This window comes from Apteryx mantelli, chromosome 1 (assembly GCF_036417845.1).
Source record: "Apteryx mantelli isolate bAptMan1 chromosome 1, bAptMan1.hap1, whole genome shotgun sequence".
In the NCBI taxonomy this organism is placed as follows: domain Eukaryota; kingdom Metazoa; phylum Chordata; class Aves; order Apterygiformes; family Apterygidae; genus Apteryx; species Apteryx mantelli.
In genome coordinates this window covers 128,811,869-128,829,632 of record NC_089978.1, presented here as the reverse complement: position 1 = coordinate 128,829,632, position 17,764 = coordinate 128,811,869, and the positions used below count along the sequence as shown (strand labels likewise).

At 42.6% G+C, this 17,764-nt stretch overlaps 1 protein-coding gene across 1 annotated transcript; it reads right to left on the bottom strand.

The window, feature by feature from the left end:
- Window positions 1-573: 573 nt before the first annotated feature.
- Window positions 574-17,235, bottom strand: LOC106490609 (phospholipase A2-like). Its single transcript, XM_013950053.1, has 5 exons — window positions 16,975-17,235; window positions 13,555-13,680; window positions 10,055-10,220; window positions 4,139-4,245; window positions 574-805 (listed from the first exon to the last, which is right to left on the bottom strand). The coding sequence occupies exons 2-5, from the start codon at window positions 13,595-13,597 to the stop codon at window positions 642-644; spliced, it is 480 nt and encodes a 159-aa protein (XP_013805507.1). The 5' UTR covers window positions 13,598-13,680; window positions 16,975-17,235; the 3' UTR covers window positions 574-641.
- Between the last annotated feature and the right edge of the window lie 529 nt (window positions 17,236-17,764).

Sequence of the window (17,764 nt, the reverse complement as noted above, 5' to 3'; positions counted from 1 at the left end):
ACCTCTGGGTGACAAAATGGGATTTTATTTTAATTTTTCAGATGAAAATACAGTGCTTTAATATAAGCCTCAAATAATCTTAAAAAAAGAGGTGACAGATTTTTGACATGAATAATGCTCTCCACAGCCCTAGTTTCCTGACATGATAATAACTGATTCCCAGGCAGGCGGTGAAAGGTAACATGACAATATTTGTACTGGATAGCAGTAGATCAGGGCCTGAAGTGTGTGGCAGGTGAGATGTTCTTTTGTATCTCAGAGTTTGTGTGTGCCTATTGGTAAGTCAAAAACTCCTGCTAGCCTTACAACAGAAATAGCCCAGTGTAACTCTCTGCCCATCTTTGAACACTCCTTGGAAACGTTCCCAGTGCTCACTACACTCCAGACCAAACCCTCAGTTTCACCATAGATCTACTGTGGTGTGCCACAGAAGTTCTTACCTTCTGCAAAGGCAGCAATCAGAGCAGGACCTTATCCTTACTTCAGTAGATGAAGAAGACATATTTTACCTCATCGCTCCTCCCCATAAACCCTGGCCTAATACAAATTCTCTCACACTACTGTTAGCTCTGGTAAAAGAGGAACAATTTTATTCCAATGTCTTCTAATTAAAAGGGTTAGAAAAGAAGGTCCTAGAAAGACTATTCTGGTCCTCCATATCCAAAATGACAGGTGGGATGAGTCTGTCCACATAAAAAGTCTGGCCAGAAGACGAAGTGCGGGTTGTAAGGGGCTGCTCCCCAGCACTTGGCTGCTTCTTGGTCACACAGACACACCATTTTTTCACATCGGTCTGTCAGGTTATCTGTAAAAGAAAATGTGAACAGAGGATGAGAGATTCTATACTGGACTAAAGAGAGAGACAGTTTTAAGAGTAAACAAATAAAGCAGTTATTAGGGAACACAGGCTCTAGGAGGAGGTGAAGGAGGCAAGAGCAAATGACTTAGCAGAAAATCACACACTGTGTGAACAGGAAGAGAGAAGGACCAACATGTAATCTTGTGCATAGATCTGATCCTCCCTGTCCTCTCTCTGTCTGTGGGTCTAGTCTTAACTGTGACCAAGAGCATCAGAAAGTAGCAGCTAACTGTAAATCAGCAATGCTTATAAAATCTTCTCAGTATAGAGCACTGCCTACTTCTAGAGCTGTGTGAGCAAGGGGCTCAGTGACCAAACCTAAAAAAGAAAACTATTTTAGCTTAGCTGGAGCTTTCCTGAAGTCAGCCAACTTCCGTTTTTACCCTACCTCTGCAAATCAGACCAATTTCAAAAGAAGAATGCTGCTTTGAAAGGAAGAGTATCTCACAAGGACCATTCTTGGGAGAGGATGTGACATCTGGAAATCTGAGGGCATAGAAGCACCAGCGGGCAACCTTCATTCATGCTCTACAAATTGCTCTTAGAAGTGCTTATGCCTCTCTCTTCAAGGCAGAGGAGCCAAGGAACTCCTCAGTAGGGTCAGACACCTGATTTTTATGAGTCAGCAAAACTACAGCAGCTGATCAAAATAATATATAAAGAACTATATATGTCATATATAGCTAACTATATGACTACATGAATATGTAAGAACCATAAGGAACATCAAAGCAACTAGCTCAGATGGCTACATTACAAATATCCGATTTTGGATTAATGAATCCCATCTCACCTGTAGATGGCCTAAATATGGCCATTAGGCTGTATTTATATATCATGATATACGTTAATATATTTATATTTATTTATATTTATTTATATACCTATCTGTAATTATATATAAATGATATATTTATAATCTTTAAAGGCAAAGTGCCTTGTTTATTTGATGCTGCTACTATAGATTAGCTAACATCTTCCAAACCCTTCACTAGGCATAGTTTAATGTATGACTTCATGCCAGTGCACATAGGCTTTGCTCCAAAACCAACTGCAGTGAGTAAGAATCTTTCCAGATTTCACTGGACTTTGCTGGATCACCTTGCATCTGGTAAGTAAGCAGAATCCATATTTATTAAGCTTTTCTGAAAAGTAAACTAGTAAACAGTATTTCAAGAGGCCAACCTGGATTCCACTGATGAGGAGTCAACACTAAGTCCAGTTTTTTTGTAGCTGCCAGTCATGCCTTACTTCCTCCTTGCCCTCTGCTCCTTAACTTCTCCTTGTGTCATGCCAGCCACTGTCAGTCTAATGTGAATACAAGTCTGATTTGCCAGTCTTTTCTGTTAGAGCAGAAAGATTTCTTTGACGAGGTCCCACAGCTTACAGCTTTTTCTATATTCCAGATATTTATTGAATGGAATTGGCCTACATGTGGATGGCATATCTGGAGTGAAAAATATGGTGTTACCAATTTTTTTCATTCTACAAACAAAATCACATAATAGTAACAAAAGATGGGGAGAAGTTGTCCCAGGTAAAATGAGTTTCTATTTCATTTCCCTGAAAATATCTGTGTTTATTCAGTGCCAGGTGACAGGCATATTTTTCTTCTTACATGGAATGGACAGTGCAAACAGTTCTGCTTCTAATTTTTCTGGACATCATTCCTTTAGGCCCAGCAAACATGTCTTGGAATTAAATTCTTTGTTTTTGTTTGAATGGGGTCAGACATTATACCTTCATGCCTCAGTAAAACCTGCTGTGCTCTGGCCTAGGGTAGATTTGCCTTCAGAGTACGTTTTTTTTGTTTCTCTCCATGGGGGATGTGAGAGGAAGTGAAGCCTGCTGAGTACTTGCTGGAGAACAGTCGATGAATGCTCCTCAGGCCTTGCCTGGACATCAGTTAAGCAATTAATGACATTTTGTTTAACTAATGCTTGTTAGCCAGGTTGGAACAACTTCTGCTCAGTGCATTCTTATAGGACATATGCTGCACATCTCATGCACCTGACATCTGACATCTACTGTCTAGTAGAAACTAGTATTGTTCCTTCATAGCAAAAAGAAATAGGATTTTTTAAAATATCAAAACAGCTAACAGAAGATATTAGTCAGCTGTGGAAATATGTGTAAGAGCTAGAGTAAGTGCAGTTATGAATTGAAGCAATATATTTCTTAGCCAGCACTCTTTATATTATAGGCTATACAGAGCAGTATAGGCTTCTCTGGCTCTCAGAAAGGAGAAACTGCAGCTATGTTGAGCCATGTCCCATATCTGCTGGTAGACTTTCAGCTGCTGGAGAGGTTGAGGATTGCACCAGTAGAATATGATCTTCTAACAAGGTAGAAATAGTCTTGTAATGTTCAGGTAAGTAGTTATGATGTGATGGGACAAGTTTTTCTCTCACATGATTCTTATTGAGCTTTCAAATTGTTCTACAATGGATTTTATCATCAGAGACTTCTGGAAGACTTAGAAATAGAATTGACAAATTCTAGGATTCAAGTCACCTGGTGTATGTCAAAACAAACTGGTGTATGCCACTGATGGGCTGTGACTGTGCAACTGAAGACCTTCTTGCTCGGGTACCAGCTGTAGAGCTAAGCACAGCCTACATTTGCTGCATGTCTGTGCCACTCCGGAGTATTCAGTTCTGCAAGCTTCAAAATCCCCACTGGAACCCCAGAGGTTTAGGCTGGAGTCCCACATGAGGCAGAGCTGCAGGCTAGCACCCTGTTTAACCTGTTTTATTAAAGATGTACACAATAGCAGGATTCTTTTCCAGGAGTATATAATGGTAAATAGAAGAGTGAACAGTGCTAAAATTGTCACAGGAACACCACATCTACAGAAATTGTCACAGACTATTCCACAGTTGTAGGAAGGCATCAATGAAGAACAGGCATGCTCCATGCCGGGGGAGATCCTTCAGAGAGGCATTTGCATCCCTGCCAGACTAAGACATCTTGTGGGCTCCAAGGCCTTACCCATGCTATTCAGCTTGGGGAGGATGCAGGTTACCTGGAACTGATGATGCTGGAGCTCCAGCCTTCCTCCCAGCTCCAGCTGGGGACTCTTAGAGCCAGCAAGTCTAGCAATCCAGGGAAGCAATGGAAAGAGAGCTCAAGGGAGAATGGAGGTTGCCCAAAGAAGTTTTAAAACCAGTTCAGCATGCACAGATTTACCTCTCTGGCACACAGAGCTCTTATGCCAGCCTGTGAACCTGTGGAGGAGGGAAAGAAATGAACCCAATGCAAGCGGAGTAATTTCCTTACCGCACCGCACAGCATTCTGCTCACACACCCACTGGTAGCGCTGTACCTTGGGGTTGCAGCCTTCCCTCTCTGCCTTGTCATAGCAGCAGTCATGCCTGTGACAGCACCTTTGAGAGACAAAAAGGTAGAATATGGGCTCACACATTCTGCATGCTTTTCTCAGGGGTGTTTCCACAAACTCTAGGAATGCTCTATTCACACGCAGCTGTTTGCCCTGGCCTGTCAGTAAATTGTCTATTAATGAATTGAGTGTCCTGGCATCACTCCAAAAGCTCACAAAGTTTAAGAACTTATTAATACCATATTTGCTCACATGAAAACCATATTTCTTCCCCCCAGATTTTGCCCTCAGAAATGCGGTGTAGCCGTTACATTGGCCTACCACAGAACATGGTAATCCTACTCACTGAAAGGGAGTAAAAGCATTACTATGAGATGCATGAACATGTCTCTCACTGGCTTAGGCTTAAACCCATTTCAAAATTTGGGGTCATGATGGTTTTTGCCTTCCTCTACAGTAAGAAGCAGGCTTAGTTCTTCTGCTCAGGTGGATCTGTCAGATGCAATTCAAGGCTCTTTGGCCCATCCAAGTTCTGGGGACTGGCTACAAACTCTTCAGCCTCAAAGGTGGGATTCATATCAATTAACTTTAGATCCTTACATCTAAGGTATTGATCTAGACTCCCATTAAGCATGTCTGGTGCACAGTTCATATCATCATAATGTAGAGGTCTAAAATAAGTAAAAAAATATTGCATTCAAAAGTACTGATTGCTTTCCATTGACAAAAGAGGGGGCTGCTGCAGGTGACTAGCTCAGCTGTTGATATCTGCATTACAGACTATTCAGTGAGATAATTCCTGCTATTGATTACTTCAGAATTTATAGAATAACTTGATCCCACTCATATTTCATTCTAGAAGTTTAGTGAATTAAAATACACTGAGAAAAAATCCAGCCTTTACAGAAGTTTTCTGTTGGATAACAAAGGTTGTTCCAACAAGGACAACAGCATCTTCCCTACTAATAAAGAAAATGGGAAATAACACCATGCTCTACCCTGTTGTTCTTGCTTGGTTTAATGTGAACTAACAGGCAATGAAGGCAACAGGTTTGATTACTCCTGGCAATGATTTGAATTTTTTCCACAAAAATTGGATTTCTTCCATTTCTTCTTCAAAGGCTGGAGCCAGAGAAGACTGGTCTTTTACTTTTCCGGAAGCTGTCTCTGGAAGATCACAGGGACAGTACAGAAGAACCATTCTACTAATTTTATGGAGTTTAGACAGGCTGACACTAGGGGGAAATAAAGAGCAGACAGCTTTTAGAGAAGTTCTTGAATCCTAGATATGAATCTCCCCAAGAAGTTGCTGAACAGGCCATAAAGCAGCTTAGCAAGTCAAGTTGAAGCTCGTGATGGTTATCTTCAAGGCTGGGGCCAGTGTATCTGAAAAGCCAATGAAAACATCTGGGATGCACTCTTATATCCCCATTATATCCCTCTGGTAAATGGAACAATCCTGCAAGAAGGATAAAGATTCCTTGTGCAGGAAGTGGGGCTTCTCCAGGCACCAGTTGAAGCTATCATTAACTTATCTGAGAGCTCAGGAACACCATAAGCCTCATCACCTTGGGCTGCAGGAGCATTTTGCCCTTTTAGAAACTGGTTCATGGATATGAGGGCTGGTGTGCCATCTGAGGTTATAAAGCGCAGAAAAAAATGATTTTTGAAGTGGAAAAAAGAAATTCCACCCACTGATATGAACCCTAATAAAATCACTTGAACTAGATCAGGTAAATCATGTGAGAGAGATAGGAGAATCAGGCCAATCAGATCAAATTCAGCCTTCACGTATCCCCTGCAATTACAGACATGCTGAATGTAGTCCAGTATGCTTTCCCTACTGACTGAACTCCTAATTTAGTAGTTAAAGTAGCAATTTTATCCCTCAGATTAGTCTTCAAAATATATGCCATTTTTTTTCTCATCTTGCAAATATGAAACCAGTGTGATTACGACCAGACTATTCACTGCACTCTGAAATCTAGAAAAGTAATTTAACAGTAGCAGACTAACATCTGCTTCCTTGCCACCCCCTCGAAGGACTTTAGAATGGGAATAAGCCCTAAGGGATATATGTATTTAGAAGTTTTCCCACAAGTAGTTACAGCAATTGCTAATGGCTGAGCAGAAGAGCTCACTTGGCCCATGGAACCGACTCTCTTGGGCTCATGATGGCAATAACAGGCTGTGGGTTAGATCTTCATTAGTCTGGTAACACCTCACTGCTGCAGCTTATCCTGAAGAGGTTTGAAGTGAAAGGCCAAAGGAGAGTAGAATTTGCAGCCTTGTGAAAAGTCTGAAAGTCTCGGCTTTCTCTAACATAGGAATCCCTATGCAATGTGTCAATGATATGACAGGGATGGACTGCAGCACTAAGCTACAACTAGTGGATGTGTCTTCTGGTGGTGTTGCTGTAGCCCTGGGTGCCCTGGCTAATATCTGCAGCTGCAGCACAGCCCCAGCCATCATCAGGGTGGTAGATCACATGGCAGGCCAATCATCTGTGTCTAGCATGTGGGACACAGAGCATAAGAGGCCAAGGTGGGTGCCACAAATCAGGCTGAGCTGAAGGGGAGTGTCAGGTGCAGAAATCATTGGATTTGTTAGGTCTGAGGAGTGAATCAGTAGTCAAATGAATGAAGCTGGTGTCAGTGAGGAAGCAGTGTGGGTGGGAGGAATGATACAAAAGTAGGCAGACAAAGGGAGGACTTAAAAGCCTATGGGCCAAGGGAATGGAGCTGCTCTTCAAGGAGAGGCAGAGGGAGGGAACAGAAAAAGAGGTAGAAAAAGAAGTGAGAAGAGATCCTGGAGGAGACAAAAAATGGGCTGTGAATCAGGCAAAGACAACTAAGTGAGGACTAAAGAGGTGTGCCAGCTAGCTGTGAGAACTAGCTGCTGCTTTGCTGGCTTTGCAAAACCAGGGGGATTGCATAAATTCTGGAGGACTGCAGGCTTTGGGGAACAATTCTGCTGCCACTTACACCATTTCCTCCTGATGATTTCCCCAACTGCAGCAGAATGACACCTAGCTTACACCAGCATAAAGCAAAAAGACTTTGGTCCACATTTTGCAAACATCTCTTTTAGATGCTCTTAAGGAGTTGCTTTGGACTGAAGAGTGAGGAAACCTATTGTCCTTTGCCATCCTCAGATGGTCACGTCCTGTCTGGAAATGCCCTTTCCTGCACCTAAGGCAGAATGTAGCATTAAGCTTTTAATAACCTGGTAATGTTTAGTTAGACCAATTCAAACAGTATTGGCCGACAGTCTGGCTGAGCACTGGTCAACAAGTATGAAAAAACAAATACAACCGTGTCATCTAGTTAATAAACAACATATTAATCACATCTGTGCTACAAGACAGCTCTTATGGCTACAGACAGCTCTGGCTGGCCAGCAGAGATCAGCTACCCAGAACACTGCAATGAGCAAATACTATTGAGGCAAGAATTTATCATGTTCTGTTTGTCATATTAACAGCACTGTCACCACTGTGTGTCCTTTTGTTTGGCTTTAACTCAGCAAGTGAGGAAAATCTTGCTCTTCCCTATGTGTTTGCCATGACTTAGATGAGCCATATATGCCACCCTGCTTTTCAGGGCGTTCAGTATTTCCAGGGAGATACTGAGCACCTTCAGGTCCTGTTTTACAACATGGATGATCTGTGCAGTCAGCCCGTTCCAGTACCGGGTCCTACTTAAGAATTTCTGTTCGAGCCTTCTACAGTTTTGCTTCACATTAATGAGGGTTCCCATACTTCTGCAAAATCCCACACGGAAATGTGGAGGCATATCAAAGTCAGTATGTGGAATAAACTTTATAAAAGGATTACCCACTCGATGGCTTTTTTTTTCCACAAAAAAAAGTGCTTAGAAGCACTCTAGCCCTGTCTAGACAGATTGACTGAATTACTCACAAGAAAATTACTCCTTTTGTAAGGGGCTCAGTAACAAATGTAGAAGTGTCAAGGCAGTGAGTCATTTTGAACAGTGTTTGTTACTCAAGGCCAGTAGTTTTACCATTCCACTTCTTTCTTTTTTAGAATGGAAAATATGGAAAGTAATGTGGCCATTGTAATTGGTGTGGGATACTCAACCACGCTGATTTTTGCAGTAGTTCTCAGTAACAGATATCAGAATATTCCTCTAGCAAACATAAAATGGAAATTTTTAGGGCTAGATCTAGTGGGGCATTGCTGATTCTTCCTAGCTAAGAATCTAACTAAAAATCTTTTTTTTTTTTCCATACCAAGCGCTGCAGCTAAGGAACAATAGTGAATGCACTTAAAGGATCAAGCTTCCTTTTTACAAACTGGTGTTTTGAGGCATTTCCAGTTGCAGAGTCCTTATTTTCTGCCATTAAGATAAAATCCACATCCCGTTGAAATCAAACAGCAGTAAAAACACCCACTGGTGAACAAGTGAACATTTTACTCTCTCTGTCCGTTTTCCAGGAGTGCTAAGCACTGTCATCTCCCAGAGGCACCTAAACTTAGGGTCACTCAACGTCTCCGAAAAATAGCTTCTAGGTGACTCAACTCAGGCCTTCAGTAAAAGAAGCACTCCAAATTAGTGAAGTCATGTTTTACTCTAAAGGTCTGATTGTAAGAGTTAGTAAATGGCTAACAAAAATTATAAACACATTTACAGACACAGTTGTAGATGGCTGTAAGCAGATCAGGAGATATTACTGAAAATTAAAAAAAAATCCCTGGACCAGAAATCTATGACACTTTGTAGTCATTTATTCATTATCTGTAAGTCCTGTATTGACTGTTTTATAGATGGAATGCTCATATAAACCACGGACATTAAGGGAAGCCTTCGGGAGTGAAACTTCTCACTGCATTAACGAAGACAGCTCCACTAGCTTTAAGGGACATTTGCTCTTTTATAGCCACAGAGGAGTTGACCTCTAACCTTAGCATCTTCTCTTCCTTTTTTCACTTTTTTGACTGCAGAATTGGCAGGACAAGTTTGATTTTGTAGAAATATGAAATGTCTCCAACAGCTGGATATTCTAGAAAAGTTCAGCCAGGTTCCTTGCCAGGGAACTACATGCTGCCTTCACTCCTGACAAAAACAGTACTTACTTATTTATCAGCGACACCTTTCCTGTTGATTGTAGATAAACAGAGAGACTTGTGTGTTCTGTCTTTGAGGTTTAAAATCAGACAAGATTGTAAGCAAAGGGCTCAGAGCGCACAAGAGTCCATAATGCTAAAATTCACATGTATGCTAATCACAAAGTATAAGACAGAAACCTTGCAATGAACACCTCATAGACTCATTGCTTTTAGTCTTGGAAATAAAAAGCACAGAATCTTCCCTACTAATAGAGAAAAGGGGAAATAACACCATGCTCTACCCTGTTGTTCTTGCTTGGTTTAATGTGAACTAACAGGCAATGAAGGCAATAGGTTTGATTACTCCTGGCAATGATTTGGATTTCTTCCAGAGGATAAAGAATATTTCCATCACTGCCATTTTCAGGACCAGGGTGAAATGACCCTGCAAAAATCTTGGTCAGTTCTCTCTTTTCAGGCAGGGCTAGCTCTCTAATGAATAAAGATGCCGCTATTTCATGAAGTCATATCCTGGTTCTTCCTTTGTTCTCCACCCCTCATAGTGCCAGGTCCCAAAGAACTCTGCTCTCACCCAGAAGGTGGCTAAATACTCTTTCAAAGCCCAGGTGATAGATGGGTCCTCACTCACAATTGCCCAATGCTGTTTATAGAGACTAAGTTCCCTCTCCCCTGGGCAATGACAAGGCAATGGTGTCACAGGAGCACAAAGGGGGAAGAATGGAGAGATCTGAGCTGTTCTGGGGCATATAGCTGAGGTTCCTCTTACCAGTCTGTTTTATCTTTTGGCCAGCCTTGTCCTCCTAGGCCACAGTAGCATCCATAGACAACATATGCTAAAGGAGACCGTCCCGTGCCACACGATATGGCTGCCGCCAATTCAATGATTCCTCGGGTGTGCAATGAATGGGATTTTCCCAGAGCACCATTCCAAACTGCAAAGAGAGGACATAGCATGACACAAAGATTAAACAGCAGTTTAAAGAATGCCTCATGCTGATTTTCTTGAATTCCTTAAAGGGAGATATTGGTCTTGACTGGTTGTTTTGGTGCAGCCTTGACAGTCTAATGAACCATTACAGTCACCCTGCAAAAGGGACTTTGCAGGTGACTTATCTGAGGGCTGGGCTAACATGGAAGCAGATGCAGAAATACCCAAGCAGGCTCCATGCACAGGCAGCTCAATTCAAGCAAGGCGTATCAGCTCTGGTGCACTAGTGTATGATTGCAGCTCTATTGCATCTGGGGCTACCTTGCATCTGGAAATAGTGTGGCCAGTTTTGCACATCACAGAACCTGAGCTGGTAAGTTTTGCTGGGGCCTAAGCCAGCTCCATGCAGAACCAGCTGGGGTTCACTGCATCCCAGAGTTCCCAAAGCTGGGAAGACTTATTAGCTAAACTGCAGTTCCAAGTGGGGTAGGAAGCAGCAAAGGACCAGTGCACAACATGATCTAACAGGGACTCTACGGAGCAAATCAGGTGTCTATGTTTCCCAAGACTTCTTATATTTTCCAAGTTTTCTGTGCTATTCAGGATATTTTAACCCCTTCTCTGGATAGTAAAGAGCTGACCGGACTATCATTTTGGATGTAGGAACAGCTACAAGTCCCCAAGGCTGTAAGGTGTATCTTGGTGAAGAATAGAGTGCCTGAATTAGCTAAGATATATGCATATTGGAATCCTCTTGAGTATTCTGAAGTGCTGGGAACATTTACATCTGCTTCCATCATTACTCTCCATTAAAGTTGTAGCATTAGCTTGGCTACATTGATTTGAAAAAAGTATTGTGTCAGCTGAAGAGTGCAGATAGCCACTTAAACTGATTTGGAGGTCTTTGAGTTACAAGTCTTTCAAACGATATTGTGATTTCAAACATTAACTTGCAACTTTTTTATAAACCACAGACTCTAAGTTGCAGTAACTGTTACAGAAACTAAGAGCACCCTGACTCTAATTATCAAACCACTTTGAAGCTCAGCTACAAACTTTGATGCTTATCATGATAATGATAGCAACAGATAGTAGTATTTATTGCATGGATTTATCGTGAGGTACCAAGTGCACTTTCCATTGCTCTAACATGCATCACAGACAGTCCTCATTAAAGATGAGCTACTCACCTGCAGTATTAAACCCCCCAGACTGACTGCCTAACTGATCCATTCTTTCCATCCATCTCCACCAAATCACATTCACCCCATCCTCCCATGCCAAAAGAAGTCTGAGTAAACAGATGGACTTTTCAGCACACTTGGATAAAGAGGGAGATCACGTTACAGAGCTAGGAACCCTTCAGTGAAGTTGCCTTGCCACCTGCCCCCTGCTAATTCAGCACACTTGACCTCCTCAAAGTGCTGTGCAAACATGGACTAATTAATCCCTAAACCACCCAAGGACTCAATACTATCATTAAAACAGTTGCTTTCCTTTCAAAACCTAGCCTTCTAATCCCTTTTGCTTGGGCCTCTCCCCTCATCTTGTGCTCTGGCTTTCTCTCTGGGCTTGATCCAAAAACCTGCTGAAGAAATGAGGGTCTATCCCCATTAATGACAAGCCAGGAGTGTTTTGTCTGCTAAACGTGGAACTGCAGCCCAAGCCCAAAGCAGAAACGAGCACTTTCCTGTATCATTTTCAGACTGGCAACTGGCAGCAGCAAACTCTGAAGGGATCAGAGCCTTATGCTTCTGTCTTGGTGTTTCACACAGCCTCCTTATATTTCTCAGGGCATTCCTTGGGGATTAAACGCACATTCCTGAAAAAGTAGCAGCTTCCCTCCTCTAAACAGTGCTTGAATGTTCTGATTTTGTGCTAAAAACACATGACACCTGTGTTACTAGAAAATAAAGAGAAGACCTATTTCTCTTGTGTAAACAGTGGGCACTTTAGCGTTAAAGGCAGGCTCAGCTTTCAGCAATCCCAGGGGAAATCCACTGGAATTGGCGAATTGCTCTGGATTTCAAGTAAAAACATGCTTTTTCAACCTGTTTCAGTTTGCAGACCTCGAAAATATTCCAATGGAAACAAAACCTTCTTTGCAGATATTTAAGCCTCCTGACAAGAAGTTTGCATTTCTTAGTTATCTTTCACAGACCTCTTAGACAGAACAGCTGGTCTCTGTTGGCTGCTGGCTGAACACAGCTGAGGCTAGTGTAAGATAACTGTATCCTACCCAGAAGAAAAAAGAGTGTTTCTCTTTTGGAGTTGTCCCTGAGGATCAAGGAACTGTAATTATAATGCAGAGCTATTCCTGAAAAGGGAGAAAAAGATTGAAGGGGAACTGAGTCCAAATGAAATTCTTAAGGCTGTGCCTTCTCTATGAGTTTAAAAGAATTCAGACATCCAGGCAGTGTCTGATGTTTCTGTTTCATTCTTTGAAAGCTGGCTGGGTTTTGAGTTGACAGTGTGTCACTACAGTTGTAAGGTCAGCCCTAGCAAGTATGCTTCAATATTCAGGTACACAGCTAATAACTTGACCAAGAACTGAAATTGCTTTTTCTATGGTGGGCAGCCAAACCAACACAGCTGTGAAATCCTTGAAAAAGTCTGAGTCTTTACAGCAGCCTGAATGTAGCCACATCTCCCATTAAGAGTATTTCCAATCATACTACTAGTGGGGCATCGTAGCAGAGAACATACCTGCCGAGAGGGGAGTGGAGATGGATCTGAAAACTTAAACTTTCCATTTCCTGTTTAAACAGGCAGCCTTTGCTTTAGATTAATATAACATTTTCATTTTTACTTTAAATTGTACTGCAGGGATAATATCAAACCTGACAGTTTAGCATTGTGTTGCATCTGTGTGGAGGGGCTTTATGGCAGCAGACAGCTATGTTTTTTTAAGGTTTTTTTTCTTTGTTTGAATTTCATATGAATTGAAAACCACTTACTCCAAAGTCACTGGTATAAAAAGGGGGCACTTCTGTAAAGGAAAACAAGCACCAACAACTTTGCAGCAGAAAACTATCCAAAAAGAAAATGACCTATGTTTATACAGCAATAGCTACGTAAACCACCATGGAAATGAAGCAGGCACACAGCTTGCTTAAACAGCCCTTCACTATCAAGCTGAAAAAAACGAGCAAGGCTTTTTCTTACTTGGCCAAACCATACAGATGCGTCTGCTGTGATTAAGCAAAGCTTACGGCGTACTTGTCCCACCAAGACACAGAAGAAGCTATTCTACTTTTGGTGGGGGGAAAGGAGAGGGACAGAGCTAAAGGTCCTTCCCGAGGCCCAGCACCCCGCAGTGGTACGGAAGTAGCACTCACCTGCCTGTAGCAGCAGCAGCAGCAGCAGTAGGCGTGAGTCCATGGGAAGATCTCTCTCGTACACACGCTCTCCCGCACGCTCTGGTTTAGCAGCCGGGTCTCCCACCAGTGCTGCACTGAGTCACGCTGCCAAGTGAACCAAAGCGTGGGTGTACTTAACAATCTTCCTGGACTGTTGCTCCAGGGTTTATATATATGTGTGAGTGTGTGCATAAAAGTGAAACACCCTCCTCTGTGATCTCTCTGAGCCTGAGTCAAGGCCCAGTCCTTCCTCCCAATGGGCTCCTGTCCGAGCCGGAGAGGTGGAGGGCTGCCTCTATTTGCATATCATTGCTTTTGGGAGGGGCTGCTGGAAGGGCATTAGGCTGGCAGTCCCTGGGACAGCCTTAGACACCCAGGCACTAAGCCGGGTTCCTTCTCTAAGCTGTTTGCTTACAGACCCTGGTTAACCTCTGAGTAGCTTCGGAAAAGGGAAGCCTGCCCTGTGCCTTCTGTGGCTTGGGTTTTCTGCTGTGGTGGCAACCTGGTAAGGATTTTCTCTTTTTATAGATAATTCCTTTCAGGGTTTTATTTATTTTTTTTTTATTTTAAGACTGATTATTTTTCACCTTTAAAAAAGAAGAGACAAAACTATAAAAATCCAACAGAAAAAATACTGTTAGATGCAAGTATCTAAGTATAAGCTAACCAACTGAGCTAATTCTGGGCCACTCCAGAGGGGAAAATATCCTCTCAGCCTATTGCTGCACCTGACCTAAACTAATTAATTTCTTGAAGACTCGTCAGTACATAGCTCCCAGCCACTAGTGGTTAGAGAGAGTTCCCCAGGGCCGGCCCGTGCTCTGGTCACATTGGGCAGTCGCTGTGGGCAGCCAGTTTGGAAAGGCAGCCTCCCTGTCACACACCCTTTGCCTTATTGGAGCAGTAGGCAATATGAATGTGGGGGGGTGGCCACAATTATTTTGCCTGTGGCAGTGAAACAGCTATAGCCAGCCCTCCATGGTTTTAAAACTCCTGCCATGCTGGTGACGGGCCTTGCTTGGTAGAGCAGCATTGGCCTTGCTGGGGTCTAACTGTCTCTCCCTTCCAGGGGAGGCTGAGGCAACATGGGTACATGGTCACGGCTGGCTGCTCTGCTGGGGAGGGAGAGGAGGGGAAGAAGGCTGTTCGTCCCTTCCTTTGCACACTGTGGGCCTATCTCAGCAGCACTCCTTGCTAGAGTTCCCCATGGTAAAGCTGTGCCTCCTTGTTTAATGACATGTTCTTAAATATTTGCTTGCTAAATATTGCTATTCAAATCAAAGGTCAGCAACAAGTCATAATAGGGCTGCCTTCTGCCGAGAAGAGTCTAACGGCAGCAGCAGGCATTCTTTGTCACATAAGTTTTCAAGAAACAGTATATATTAGGCATCTCTAATGATACAGGGCAAACTAGACCACAGAGCTGATTAAAGCGTTTCCATCACAGAGGTATCAAGCTACAACTACAACAGCCACATGGCTCTGGTGTTTTCCACTCCTGAGAGCTCAGAAAGGAGAGTACAATCTTTATGATAACCGTATATCATATTGTTGTCAGGCTAACTGTAACTTGAGATCCCTTATCCAGCATTGTCCCTGTGATGGGCCATGTGTTTGAAATAGGCAGAGGAGGAAGGCAACGTCAGCACACCACATGAGTTCACAGATGCATGCGCTCCTGCCTGCTGTTCAGTGCTGCAGCTTCTCTGCAACTTTGGAGGGGCTTAAGAAAAGCTGTACAACTATACCTCCTCCCCTGGAAATTCCTTTTAGTATTTATACATTTACTGAAATAATAATTCCAAATCCTATTTGAGCTGTTGCTGGTTAATATTTAACCCTAAGAACACAACTGTGTGGAAGGAGGGTGCTCGAGGGCAGGTGTGTTTTACATTTGGGCTGTGTGGTTGTGGATTGTCAAAATGGGAAGTGTGAAGAAGGCAGGCTTTAAACAACAGTGTGGGGCCTGTTTGAACAAGATACTATTGTTAGAGCAAGCATTATCACTGACAGATATTTGGCAGGTCCTGTTCTCAAGTGGGGATCAAGGCAAAGGTGTGAGGAACCTTTGCGGGTGTTTTACTGGATTCTTGGGGTCCCCAAGGCAGAGAGCAAACTGGCAACTGCACAGGGCCTAAATGACTGAGAGGAAGATAGCTTAAAAGTTATATTTAGTCCTACTAACTTGGGGCTCAAGCCTAGGTGTCCTTGTCTACATGGTCTATCGCTTGACTTGCACTTTGATTCTAGCCTGTAGTACATTAGCTAACTCTCTAAGCAAGGAAATCAGAGCCTAGAGCAAGGAGTAAGCTAACATTCAGATGCGAAAATAGGGATGTATACCCCATGGAGAAACTGAACCTCTGGGAGGAAAATGAGCTGCCATGTAGGGAGAGTAACCTGCTGCTTAGCTTTGACAGCCTATCCATCACTGTAACTAACCTTCAAAGCCAGTCACTGAGTGCTCGAAGTGTTTCCTCTATGGCTTTGATTTATCTGAGTCATTCAGGTTTGAATACCTACATTTAATGTGTTTATTTCAAAGCCTTCCTGAATTACAAACCTGACCAAAAAAGACATTATAAATTTTCAGACCATAATTTAATTTTATTTTTCCCTTTCTCACAGCCCTCTCTTCCCAAAATAAGACCTTTTTCCCAGTTCAGCAATAAATATAAAATAAAGAAATACAGACTCCTTTGACAGCCAAATGTATGTGCAATGTTTGAAGAAGAGTTCTCTAGGGTATTAGGGAAGGATGACCAAATTCAATCTTAAAATGGAAAAGCAGAACTGATGTATTGTTTCATTGTTATTGTTTCATACTGCTGACTGGTTGAGTTTGTTATTTATCTGTGCAATCACTGATTGCTGTTGCCTAGATTAATTAGCATATTTATTAAAGAGTATTAAGTGCTAATTGTGGCCTTCCTATGTTATGGTAAATGCACTGGGATCATGCGTGCATGTTATTACTGTTTAGAGAAATAAAATAAATTCCCTGATCTTGTTCCTTCACGTGTATTTACATGTTATCTACTTGAGCTTCACTTTTCACTACTAGCAAAAGGCACCACATGTAGGTATGGGATATGGTCTCAATAAACTGAGCTATACAGTCAAATTAGTAGCTCTTCATAACTCCATAAGGAATAAACCTACTCTGATCCTCAGGTCACTTGTTTGAGGGCTAGTTCTTCAGATGAACTAGCTCTGTTGAAAACAGTATTCCCTTGGTTTGAACCGCCAAAGCAGCTGGCCCTCAGTTTTCCCCTGGGTGCAGAGATGATAATTCTTCATGGTTTTGGGCTTCTTGTTGAAAGGGGCTACTAGGGAAAACTCTTAGGCAGAGCAGTAGTAGAATTTACAAGGACTTCACAAGATTTTAATAATGCTTACCTGATGAAGTTCAAGGTGTCAGATATTCTTGTAAAAGCCAGGCTGTCCTTCATCCCATAGAGGCTGTTATTTTTCAAGTGAAATACCCAGCCATCTCTGTGAATGTTACCACCACCTGCAAGAAGACGTCTCTGCTCAGCACCAGCAGATTCAATGACACTTCTACTGCCAAGGCCAAGGGTTTTTCCCAGGAGGGGCAGAGGAAGCTTGCTTGCAATACTATGGATGTTAGTGGTTCCTTAAAGGAACTGCCCTTCCAAAAGATTATTTGGTTCCAGAAGGATGAATAAAGAGACTCAAGAACACAGAATGACAGTCTGTGTTAGAAGAGAAAATCAGTTCTAGAAGGAAATGAATACCACATTACCTGTTACAAGAAAAAGCAACAACTGCAGGATGGGGGAACAGCTATACCCAGCAGCCTCTCTTTCCCTCTCCCTGGCTGTCTCCAGCCCTTGTAAAGATCTGTTACCCCTCAAGCTCTGTTCATAGCATGAGACCCAGAGCTGCATCCTTTCACATATTCCTTCCCTGGGATATGGGGACATGGTGACTGGCCCAGCTGCTGCTCTCTGGCTTTTTACCCAGCTGCCTCATTCTCTCATCACTGGAAAAGTCAAGGTTTTTCTGACTTTAACTGTCTTATTACCCCAAGCATTAGCAACACCATCTTTTATACTCTGATCATCAGAGATATCCATTTCCTGGTTTGCTCTGCTTGTGATTCCCCTTCTGTTTCAGAGCAAGCAGTCACTCTGCTATGTGGGCAGAACAGACAAGGGTTGCAGGA

Bases quoted from the DNA above. Each gene is read 5' to 3' on its own strand.
- LOC106490609 (XM_013950053.1), bottom strand. From the start codon at position 13,597: ATGGACTCACGCCTACTGCTGCTGCTGCTGCTGCTACAGGCAG. The intron at 10,221-13,554 runs GTGAGTGCTACT...CTCTCTTTGCAG, and splicing joins GCTGCTGCTGCTACAGGCAG to TTTGGAATGGTGCTCTGGGA. The intron at 806-4,138 runs GTAAGGAAATTA...TTTCTTTTACAG, and splicing joins GCAGAATGCTGTGCGGTGCG to ATAACCTGACAGACCGATGT.